This window comes from Labeo rohita, chromosome 20, assembly GCF_022985175.1.
Source record: "Labeo rohita strain BAU-BD-2019 chromosome 20, IGBB_LRoh.1.0, whole genome shotgun sequence".
In the NCBI taxonomy this organism is placed as follows: domain Eukaryota; kingdom Metazoa; phylum Chordata; class Actinopteri; order Cypriniformes; family Cyprinidae; genus Labeo; species Labeo rohita.
This window is the reverse complement of record NC_066888.1, coordinates 28165170-28178094: the sequence shown is the minus strand read 5'-3', so window position 1 is coordinate 28178094 and position 12925 is coordinate 28165170. Positions and strand designations below refer to the sequence as shown.

The window sequence follows — 12925 nt, the reverse complement described above, 5'->3', positions numbered from 1 at the left end:
AAATATTTTTTAATCCATTTTTCACAATTTAAAAAAAAACAAAACTTCCAAAAATTGTGGGGAAAAAAAAATAAAAATCCTCTCCCCAATGAATAAGTATAAAAAATAAAATAATAAGCAGTTTCACTAGTGGAAAACTGATTATTTTCATGGTTTATATTAGATTTTAGATACTTGATTTTCAATGTAAGCTAAGACTTTATTTTTACTACTACTATTATTATCATTATATTCTAAGTTGACAAAATAGCCTTGCATACAGTGAAAATATTAATACTGTGTCCCATTCAATACATCTCATATTTGGGAAAACAAACTGATATTTGCTTTTGGACTTTAAGTTACAAACAAGAACCAAGAAGACACATTTTAAAGCAAATACAATGCTTCAGTGAGTCAAAGTTGGTACAATAAATAATAAAATCTTTTGAACAAATGTTGACACTTGTGAAAAACACGGTAAACAAACTGATTAAAGAATTACCATTTGTTTCTTTACGTTTCATCTTCCAAACATCTGACATTAAAACACTTTATGGTCCAGAGAAATCAAGTAGTAATAGCTCTCTGCCTTTGAATATAGATTAAACAATTACAATCTGAATGCCTGTGATCTTGTTGCACAGCTTTTCACTATCAGCGAAGAACGCACTAACTTGAAACCCAAACATGTTCATGTTGCAACTAGTTGGGTTAAGCTATAGAGCTGAAGCTAGAAAAGCATCACTTCTGCATCCATCTTACCGACACATTTCTCAGCTAGCTCATCTATGAAGGGTTCAGCTAGCTTGGGGCTCCAGTCCCTGGTGTGGATTTCCAGAATGTGCTTTCGAGCCTGTAGATGAGCATAAAGACAAACAGTGTACAGATAAAACAAGGCACTTCAAAACGCACAGCAAAACTGTTTTGATCATAAACACTTAACAAAGGGGCTGGTGAAAACATAAGAGCTAACGTCTGATTAGCCAGCACCCTGCTGCGAAGACAAACTACATACACATCCAGAAATTACACTGGCACTGAGCTGACCTCATATTACAACAACTTTAAAAACAAAGCTCAGGCATAGATGACGAACACAACATTGAGTGTAAATATGTTTGAAATAAGTTGTGTTCTAGTTTGTGTAAACTGATTTAACTGATCTCAAAGATTTTTAATGTTCTCTAAATGTTTTCAAAGTACAGCCATTTTACCATTTAAAATAACTTTTTCATTTGAATATATTTTACAATGTAATTTATTACTGCGATTTCAAAGCTGAATTTTTAGCATTATTACTCCAGTCACATGATCCTTCAGAAACTATTCTAATATTCTGATTTGCTGCTCAAAAAACATTTATTATTATTATGTTAAAAAACATAAACAGCTGGTTTTTCAGGTCTCCTTGTTGAATAGAAAGGGAAGAAAAAAAAAATAGAAATCTTTTGTAACATTATAAATGTTTTTCTCAAATTTAAAAATGATCAATTTAAAGCATCTTTGCTAAATAAAAGTATTCATTTCTATAATTTCTTTAAAAAAAAAAAAATTGAATATATTTTACAATGTCATTTATTACTGTGATTTCAAAGCTGAATTTTTAGCATTATTACTCGTCACATGATCCCTCAGAAACCATTCTAATATTCTGATTTGCTGCTCAAAAAACATCTATTATTATTATTGTGTTGAAAACAGATGTTTTTTCAGATTTCCTTGTTGAATAGAAAGTTCAGAAAAACAGCATTTATCTGAAATAGAAATCTTTTGTAACATTATAAATGTTTTTATCAAATTTAAAATGTATCAATTTAAAGGATCCTTGCTAAATAAAAGTATTCATTTCTATAATTTCTTAAAAAAAAAAAAAAAAAAAAAAAAAAAAAAAAAAAAATGCAGGCTTGGTGAGCAGAAAAGAATTCTTTAAAAAAAAAAACAAAAAAAAAAAAACACAATCTTACAGTTCAAAAACTTTTGACTGACAGTGTATATTAAGAATTTAATATTTTCTTTCTAGAAATTAAATTTTAAGACAAATATGTATAATTTGATGTTATAAATTTAAAATAATCTTTTCCTCTATGCTTTGAATGTAGTTTTTATTTATTTGCAGTTTGAAGCACTCAATATTTAGTCAAAACATAAGCTTGACTGTAAAAATGACTTTTTGAAAAAAAATGTAAGTTACTCAGTTTAAAAGTAACGTAAAAGTAAATTACGTGCACCCAAAAATTGAAATTCTGTCAATAATTACTCACCTTCATATCATTCCAAACCCGTAAGACAACAAAACACAAATTAAGATATTTGAAAGCTTTCGGATTTCATCAAAAATATCTTAATTTGTGTTCCAAAGATGAACGAAGATCTTACGAGGTTGGAACAACATGAGGGTGAGGGTAATTAATGACAGAATTTTCATTTTTGGGTCAACTATCCCTTTAAACGCTTTAACTCTGGGCATGAAATGTTTTAAACTAAAGTGTGAAAGCTCTGTAATCAGCAGAGATCGGCATGCTAAACTAATCTCATCAAAATTAACCGGCATTCCATTTGTCAAGATGTCAACGAGCTTGACAAACAGAATCAGATCAAATCATAGATAAAAGATGGAAGCGGCCAAACCAGCGGCAAAAGACTTGAAACAAGACTGTCAAACTATTTCAGGAGGATAGGTTTTGAGCGAGGGACATGAGGACGCACTGGGACACCGAGTATCAGTTGGCTGCGAAATGCTCGCCGAAGTTAAAAAGTATTTGTGCACCTTTTTATCTGGCAGGTTGAACAGAAACTCCCGGTCAAACCGTCCGGGCCTCCTGAGTGCGGGGTCGATAGAGTCGAGTCTATTTGTAGCACCGATGACCACTATCTCCCCCCGGCTGTCCAAACCATCCATCAATGCCAATAATGTAGACACTATGGAGCTAAAAAAGAAAAAAAAGAAGACAAAATGACCGGCAAATCACGTCAAATGTACAATGAATAGGTGCCGAAGTGTAAAATGTGGGTAGTACATCAAACGAGCAAGGAAAATCTTGTTTTCCATTATACGTTTCTTGTAATACCAAAACCGTTTGTGTGGAAATCATATCGAACTACTTGATTTTTTCAGGAGCTTTTCTAATACCGATGATGAAACCTTCGGCAATGCTCACCGCATTAATTTGAATGCCTTACCTGTGAATTTGATCCTGCCTGCTGGAGCGAACAGGAGCGAGGCCATCAATCTCATCGAAAAAGATGATGGAGGGTCTCATGAGGTATGCCTGCCAGGAGGAGACAAAAACATCACTGGCTGGATAATCACACATCTAACACTTCAAAACAGCCGGAGAGAGAACAGAGCCCGACACCTGTTTTATAGGGATATATGATTCACTCTAAATCTAGAAAGACAACTTGGGATATGCTATAAGAATCAACAAAGAGGAAAAAGAACCTTTGGGGGAATAAAAAAAATCTGAAAATGTCTAACACTGTTTAAAGAGAGTACAGTAGAAACAAGCAGCTTTTTTCCATTTAAAACATTTGTAAAAGGTATTACTGTGTGGTAAAAAAGGTTTTACTGTGTGGTGTGTAAATATATTTTTATACACTTTTCACCATTTAGAAACAAAATACAATTATATATGACATACTATATACTTCCAAAAAAATTGTGGGGAAAAAAAATAAATAAATGAATATAAATTAAAATACCCCATAAATAAAATAACAATAAGCATTTTAACGAGTGGAAAACTGATTATTTTGATGGTTTATATTAGACTTCAGAGATTTTAGATACTACATTTAACTTTATTTATTTTTTTTAATAAATAAAATTGTACTAATTTATTTTATTATTTTTTTTTTATATTATTATTATTATTAGAATTAGTAGTAGTAGTAGTAGTAGTAGCAGTAGTATTTTTATAATTATACCATTTAAAAACAAAAGTTATATATTACATATTATATACTTCCACAGAATTGTGGGGGGGAATTTTTTTTTTTATAGAAATACTCTCCTCAGTGAAAAAATTAATTAAAATACACTATAAATAATATAATAAGCATTTTAACTAGTGGAAAACTGATTGTTTTGATGGTTTATATTATATTTTAGATTGTAGATTTAACTTTATTTAATTTTTAATAAATAAAGTTTTAATATTTTATTTCATATTTAATTTTTTGACTAATAATAATAAGAAGAATTATTTCCCAACTTTCACCATTAAAAAAAAACAAAAATTATATATTAGATACTATATACTTCCAAAAATTGTGGGAAAAATTTTTTTAGAAATACTCACCCCAATTAATAATTATAGATTAAAATAAACAATAAATAAAATAATAATAAACATTTTAACTAGTGGAAAACTAATTATTTTGATGGTTTATATTAGATTTTAGAGATTTTAGAGATTTTAGATATTAGATTTAACTTTAATTCTTATGTTGTTGTTTTTTTATATTTAATAATATTGTTATTATGTAATAATAAATGAAATTTATTCAAAAACTGCAATGAAGTCTAACACTTTATTTAACCCTTAACTTTTTCAAATTATTAAACCTTTTTTATATAAAACAAACATTCAGGATTGCACAATGTCCGTTCATCAATAAATATCACACATATCACAATATCAGACAACAGAAACTAATTCAAGGTCATACTGGGATCAGGACTGTGAGGTCGTCTTCAAGCTCACCTGGTCAAAAAGTAGGCGGAGCTGTCGTTCAGACTCTCCCACCCATTTGCTGAGGCAGTCAGCGCCCTTGCGCATGAAAAAAAGACACCTTCCTGTCACCCTGACTGCATTCATTGGCCAAAGCCCGCGCCACCAGCGTCTTCCCAGTTCCTGGAGGCCCATAGAACAGACATCCTCTGCAATGAGAGGCAAAAACATGTTACAACATGACAGCGGATACAGATTTACATACAAAACTAGAAAGTAATTGTGTAACTAAAAATCCATACCTTGGGGGCTGGATTTTAAACTTCTCAAACACTTCTGGATATAGCAGAGGAAAGACAACCATTTCTTTTAAGGACTGGATGTGATGGGAGAGACCTCCAACACTGTCAAACTTCACCTGCATTGAAAAAGACAAAACTAGTCTTAAGTAGCACGGGTATATTTGTAGCAATAGCCAAAAAATATATTGTATGGGTCAAAATCATCAATTTTTCTTTTATGCCAAAAATCATTGGGATACAAAGTAAATATGTTCCATGAAGATATTTTGTAAATTTCCTACAGTAAATATATCAAAACTCTATTTCTGATTAGTTATATGCATTGCTAAAAACTTCATTTGGGCAACTTAAGGCGATTTTCTCAATATTTAGATTTTTTTTTACACCCTCAGATAGGGCTGGGTGATAAATCAATAACGGTAATTATCGTGCAATATAAATTTCCTCTATAAACGATAACAACAGTTCGATAAATATCATTTTTATGCGGCAAAGGCGGAACGAAAGCGCGCCACTCAGACTGTTTATCCACTCGGATCAAAGTTCAAACTGCAATGCGGCGCAAACTTACTAGAGCAGATGCGTTCACTAAACAGCGTTGTGAGATCCAGTGTGAAGCGCTTGAATTCACTGAAGAACACAAATGACTCGGTTTAAAGCCAGATGAAACAGCGCTGACAAACAGGAGAAACACTGTGCGCAACAATACAGTCAGACTTCTTAATCTACAAGTCCTCATCATTTACCTTAGATTTACTGTAGTAGCACTAACTGCACAGTGGTATTGTGTGAGAAATGTGGGTATATTTGTGTTGAACTGTATTATATTAATAATGTAGAAACATATTAAATGTATTGTAGAAGGTGTAATGGAATATAATTACATGTTTTTTTTATTAACCTTTATGCATTTATACTAAATGTATTTAGACTACTGTTTTTCATACAAATACTTGGAAAGCATATTACATTTTTACCATGGTACTGAGGTGCTATATTTGTGGTTTTGACTGTTATTATCATGATCTATGGATGATACTACGGAAGAGCAATGGTTAATTAAAAGAAAAAAAAAACCTCAGACAGTCACCTCAGACTAATTACATTTCACCATATAAAAATGAGGTTGCTACAATTTTTACAAATATTACTAATTTTGAGAATAAACATAAGTCTACATCTGCATCTTAATGGTACATTCACACCAGACATGAATGAAGCGTTAAGCATGAGTGATTTACATGTTAAGTCAATGCAAAGACACGATAGACATCCTGCGAATTGTGCGTTTCAGGCATTTGGCGCGTAAGTGCGTGACTTGAAAAATCTGAACGTTGGCGAATATTCGCACCGCATTAACCAATCAGGAGCTTGCTCTAGTAGTGACGTGATTATGACATAGCAAGAGGAGGCAGAAATCCGAAACAACAATGAAGGACAAAATCAGCGTCGCTGTATGTGGATACCTGGAGCTGTACGATACATCTTCATACTTTTATAGAAACAGGAATAAAAAGGATCTTGCTTGGAAGAAAGTGAGTGAGGAGGTCAGACAATCTGGTAAGTTGTAAAAAACGCTCTTTACTCAATTTGAGCTATATATATACACACATATTGATGGACTGATCTGATGGACCCAGACACGACGCCGAACGAGTCTACGCCTTTTTTCAATCTTCCATAGCACATAAAGCACAGCTACCCTCTCAACAAAATCCATGGTAGCCATTTCACAACAAGACTGGAGCCGTCTGGCAGAAGCCCCTCCCGTGACGTGAATTCACGTCTGTTGTGAAGTGAATTTCACGCACGAATGAAGCAGGTAAACTCAAAATGTTCAAGCGTCCAAGTCGCGTCTGGTGTGAACGCACCATAACTCAAGTTACTATCAAATGTGTATTTCTCAGAGAAAAAAAAAAAAAAAAAAAAAAAAGTTACATTATTATTAATATTATCAGGTAACGCAAACCCGTTTCTTGATTTGAAACAATATTACTCATTAAAACATGCAGAACTAAGAAATTATTTTTTTCTATTAAAGAAAATTACTGGAAAAAGTGTAAAGAATTCAAAGAATTAATGTTTGTGTCATGTTCTGACAATAAGGAATAGTTTAAAGCCACAATTAACTGTCGGTTTTTACAAGTTTCACATTCCAGCAAAAATCTGCCTTTAAACTTCAAAGGAATAAAAATTTGACATTTATTCTGATAATTATCAATATCGACTGATATGAAAAAAATTATCGTGATAATTTTTTGCCCATATCACCCAGCCCTACCCTCAGATTCCAGATTTTCTGTCCAATAAAGCTTCTTTTTCCTCAGTGTAAATCAGTAAAGGAATGTAGAGGACTATTAAAACACGCAGACTCACAGAAGTGTCCAGATTCATGGGATCCACATCTGCCAAACTGGCGCCTACTTTTACTCTGTCTCGAAGCACACCGCTGGCCAGATCCTCTGCCCGCAGGTTCATAGGTAGACACCTATCAAACAGTAAAGACAAAAAAAAACAAAAAAAAAAGGAAAAAAGTAACATTCACACTTTAGCCTTGCAATAAGCCACAAACTGTGTGAATTAATAATCGTTCTGTTTAATAATAGTTTTAATGTCACCTGTTTCGAGCTCGGCTCATGCTTTTGCTTTTCCGCCTCTCAAAGCGTTCTTCATCAGACGATGATGTTGATTCACTACTGTGAATGGCATGTTTCTTTACTCTGGTGATAAAAACAGAGCAGTGTTGTTTTAGTGTTGAGATTCTATTGTAGTTTTTATTACTATTAATTATTTTACATTAAAGGAGAAGTCCATTTCCCAAACAACAATTTACAGATAATGTACCCCCTTGTCATCCAAGATGTTCATATCTTTCTTTCTTCAGTCGTAAAAAACAAATTATGTGTTTTGAGGAAAACGTTACAGGATTTTTCTCCATATAGTGGACTGATATGGTGCTGCGAGTTTGAACTTCCAAAATGCAGTTTAAATGCAGCTTCAAAAGATCCCAAATGTGGTTGTAAACGATCCCAGCCAAGGAAGAAGGGTGTCATCTAGCAAAAAATAATACAATTTATATACTTTTTAATGTCAAACGCTCATTTTGTCTTGCTCTTCCCGACCCGTGTTTTTTTCCGGTTCATGACAGTATGTCGAAAAACTCCCATCTCATGTTCTCCCTCAACATCAAAAATCACCCTATATCGCTGTTTTACCATTTTTTGTTAAGGGTGTTTGATCTTTGCATGTTCACTTTTCAAAGACTGGGTCAGAACTTCTGCAGCAACGTAGGATGATTTTAAAATGATTTTAAGTTGAGGGAGAAAATACAATCTGAGTTTTTCGACATACCCTAACTGTCTTGAGACAGAATACACAGAGTTCAGGGAGAGCAAGACAAGACGAGCATTTGACATTAAAAAGTATTTAAATTTTTTTTTCTGAAAATAACCGATCATTCCGCTAGATAAGACCCTTCTTCCTCGGCTGGGATCTTTTACAACTGCATTGGAATAGTTTGAAGCCGCATTTAAACTGAATTTTGGAAGTTCAAACTCGGGGCACCATATCAGTCCATTATATGGAGATGGGGTGAGTTGCCTTATTAACTAGCTAAAATTAATAAGTTTAAGTTTTTAAATATATTATTTTGTTTCACATAACTTATTTAATTTCCATTCATTTATTCATTGATTGATTGATTGTTTTAGCTATAACAACTCTGTAAGAAAATACAGCCCTCCAGAAAAAAGAAGAAATAAGGCATAAGAAAAAAAACCTCTGGACTTGACTGCTGTAAATAACCATTATTCACCTAATATGGCTTCTTCTTGCAGGAGATCTGTGTGTGTCGAACAGAGAGCCCTTGCTTTGCTTCCTGTTCACTGGCTCTGAGAAAACACAAATGAAACGCATTCAAAAGGCAAAATACATTTACAATAGTCACATGCTGTGTGGCATGGAAACATCTGCTGGTCATAATGATGTTCTAGATGCTCAAGCATGACTCAAGGAATGCAGAAAGCTCAGGTGAGTGAGTATGAATGACAGTTGTCTGAGTGTAGATGCTCGTGTGTGAATGTGTCCGGAGCAGGTACCTATTGGGGGTGCTTCATAGCGCTGCACAGTTTTACGCTGCCTGAGGTTATAAGGTCTGTCATTCTCCTCTCCAGCCTCTTCTGCCTCATCTCCTTCATCGTCTTCATCATCATCAGCTTCCACATCTTCATCCTCTTCTCCCTCCTCGTGAGACTCTTAAAAATAAAAAAGAGAACTCTTTAGAACAAACAACAAACTTTTCATTGGAAATCGAAAAAATGGTTTATATTCAGAACTTCTGCAAAGGAAAATCCCTTTTACACTTCATTTTTTTTTTTTGCAGTAATAGGACACATCGCATGCATCACAAATGAAATATCGGTCCTAAACCTATACCTTATAAAGACGACATATTTATTGTTAAACGCAATAAATGAAAAACTGAAACAAACAATTATTTAATTAATTCAAATAACAGAATCGTTATGAAACTGGAACTGAAAATGGAACCAGAATCATTCATTAAATTTTCTATGATTTTATAGGAATGCAATAAGCTGCAATGATGCTTGGCAGCATTAAACATGCAACCTACATCAGACACAAATCACATGGCGTAGCACTAGTGATGCACCAAAATGATTTTTTTTTTTTTTTTTTACCAAAACATTGAAACCTAAATTAAGGTTTTCAGTTAGTCAAAAAATTTTACATAAGTAAACTGAGACAAATGAGTTGTAGGCAAACAACTGAAATGCAAATATGGCCGTTTCACAGTCAAAAAACATACCTTCAGTTCCTTCCTCCTCTTCGGGATCTTTTGACTTGCTCATGACTTTGTGATGCGCCTGCATTCCATACGTGTTCCTACGCAAAGATTTCCTCCTCTTCACGCGGGAGTACATATCCATGTTTTCCTGAAGCAAAAAAAATAAACATACATCTAAATGAGAAATGTGGCACAATCAATGGAGTTTGTAGTTTTGACTCATCAGTGGGTTCACAGCCCACACCGCAGAGAAAGGCAGAGGCAGGATTTTAATAACCTCAATGCGGGCAATAGTTTGCTTAATGAGGTGGAAAATAAGCAGTCCAATTGTTCTGCTGTTTAATCATCAGTGTTAAAGAATAGAAGGAGTCACCAGTTCAGTATCCGTCCACATGCGGAGGCGCTCCACTTCCCGATTTTGCCGTATGCTGCTGATGTTGTCCATCTCTTGAAGAACTGCTTCTGCCGTACTAGCAACAGACACAAGATTCGGACATATTCAGTAACAAAACTTTTTAGTCTAATAAAACAACAGGGTCATTCTGTCTCAAATCAACCAGAGTTCCCGTCTCAAATATTTGATTTTGCTAATATTTATTATTATTATTTTTTTTTTTTTGCTAATATATATTATTTTTTGTAGAGGGAGGTCAAATGGCAATTTTCACATTAGATTCAGAGTCAAGTTACAGGGAGATAAAAATGACTTCAGAAAGATGGCAGCATCATTATCTTATTTTTACACAGAGGTTGGTAGTTCTGTTAGTAAAATCTGTTGACTTTAGCGATCTTTGATACATTATGTGCCAATGGTGACCATTCAAAAATGGGAAAAACAGTACTTTAAGTTTTTCTCCAAAGTTTGCATGCCTGTAACTCAAGAAGTTTTAAAGATACTTTAATGCCCTTTTAGATATTTGGTCTTAACAAACTTTCCTTTTGGCATCTATGAGATTCGGTTCCAGAGATATTGGAATTTAAATATGGCTCCAGAAGTAAATTGTTAAAATGTACACATTTTCAATGGTCAAAAACCAAATGTGGGTCAGTTTGCTAAAATGATTTCTTTTAAAGAGGATTGTCTGAAGAACAAATCAAGAGCTCAGATGCAAAACCAGCTAAATCCATCTGACGTCTTTCTTTAAAAAATGCATTTTTATCAGGCTCAGATGTATAGGTTTCTGTGTAAGTACCGGTACTTCTGATTGGGCTGAGGCTGGTATTTTAGCGAGCTTGAAGAAAAAGTATTTGATGGATGTATAATGTGTCGAGAGCATTCACTCAGTATCATTATCTCATTTTTGACCGAGATGGCTTTTAGCTGGTTTTGCATCTGAACTCTTCAAATAATGTTAAAACTAGAGATGCATCTCGTTTATTTCTGTTAAGACAACTCCATTGAGCGTACCAGTCTGAGTGCCTTAAATATTCTTTTTCCAAAGTTTGCGTGCTTTTAACTCAAGTAGTATTAAAGATATCACAATAAGATTTTAGATTCTAGTTCTTCAAGGCCCTACATCATTCAGTCCCAGAGATATGTAATATTTTGGCTTTCATCACTATACATGTCCATCTTTCCTCAGAAAAATATCAGCAAAATCAAAAAATTTGAGCCGTGGAAGTTTATGAAATTTGGCTGATTTGACACGGAATGACCATATAGTGATAAAAGCCAAAACCTTAAATGTCATGAATGAATATTTACCAAGTAATTCACTATTCAGAGCCAAATACAAAGGGTTAAAAATTACTAAAGAAAGATGGCAGCATCATAATGTTATTTTTACAGAGAGATTGGCTGGTCTGTTAGTAAAATCTGTTGACTTTAGCAATCTTTGTTGCATTATGCGCCAATGGTGACCATTAAAAAAAATAAAAATAAAAAATGGGGAAACAGCACTTTCCAAGTTTTCACTCCAAAGTTTGCATGCCTGTAACTCAAGAAGTATTAAAAATATATTAATGCCCTTTTAAGGCTGTATATGGTTTAATTCCAGAGTTACTGGAATTTCAATGTGGTTCCAGGAGTAAATCATTAAATTGTACAGCGTAATTAAATTGGAAAGCAGAATGTCTATAGACAAATAGTTTTCTAACTGTGATCCAGATCCAGATATTTACAAATGCAAAAAAAAAAAAAAAAAAAAAAAGTAAACAGTACCAGGCTCATAAGCAGGTTTACTTTAACTCTAAAAAGCCTACTGTATCATATTTGAGACACAAAATTGTAAGGCCTCTAAATAGGCATGCACGATATTATTGGAGCGATATCGGAATCGGCCGATAATGGCTTTAAATGTAAATATCGGCATTGGACCATATGAAAAATTATGCCAATGTGTTTTGCTGATAAGAGGAATAACTCACATGTGCACAGGATGTGCTAGTGTCAGCAGTGTGGCTCATTCTTGAAGCAAAGTTTTGCCTGAATGATAATTAGATTCACTGTTTTGGATCACTGCATTTAATCTGAGAATGCACGTACAGATTGATGCACTCAGTGTGTGATAGAGTACTGGCACTGCCCTCCAGGGCAAGATTTGAGGAACCCTGACTTAGACTGTGTTTCTAATTAAATAAAGCAGTAATTGATGTCATAAAATCATGAATATGTTTTGATTTAAAGGTCAGAAGCTACATGAATTAAAAAATGAATTAAAAAATATACATATATACAAACATGACACTTGTAAATTAAATAATGTTATATATCCTTTTTTATTCATTAATGTGTAATATGTTATTTTTTTTACTAATTGTTTTAAAAGATTCTCAGAATTTTTACAACTCAATGTAATGTACAAATACAATGTTAAAGTTGCCACTACATCTTTCAGAAAAAAAAATGCCATTGATATATAGTTTATTTATAGTTATTTTCGAAGCTTCAATTTACTGTCATTATGAAAGAACTTCATTGTTTATTTAATTCTAACAAATAAGTTAAATAAAATAAAGTAATTAAAAATAATTTGCTTATAACTTCCACTCAGGAAAGACTTGGCGTTCCAAACAAAAGGAAATATACCGGTATTGGCATCGGCCAACGGCCAAAATCAGTTTAAAAAATAAATAAATAAAATTCCGTATATATCGGATATCGGCAAAAATCCAATATCGTGCATCCATAATTGTTTTGGCAACAGAAACTACAGAAATTC

At 33.3% G+C, this 12925-nt stretch overlaps 1 protein-coding gene across 1 annotated transcript in view; it reads right to left on the bottom strand.

Moving 5' to 3' along the window:
* The window catches only part of atad2b (ATPase family AAA domain containing 2B), a 114741-nt gene that overhangs the window by 92662 nt on the left and 9154 nt on the right, over positions 1-12925 (bottom strand). The window contains 12 exon segments of the mRNA XM_051139030.1: positions 745-835; positions 2750-2909; positions 3163-3251; positions 4689-4769; positions 4771-4864; positions 4958-5073; positions 7334-7445; positions 7576-7677; positions 8772-8847; positions 9055-9210; positions 9786-9912; positions 10138-10234. Coding sequence (XP_050994987.1) covers positions 745-835; positions 2750-2909; positions 3163-3251; positions 4689-4769; positions 4771-4864; positions 4958-5073; positions 7334-7445; positions 7576-7677; positions 8772-8847; positions 9055-9210; positions 9786-9912; positions 10138-10234 — 1301 coding nt within the window.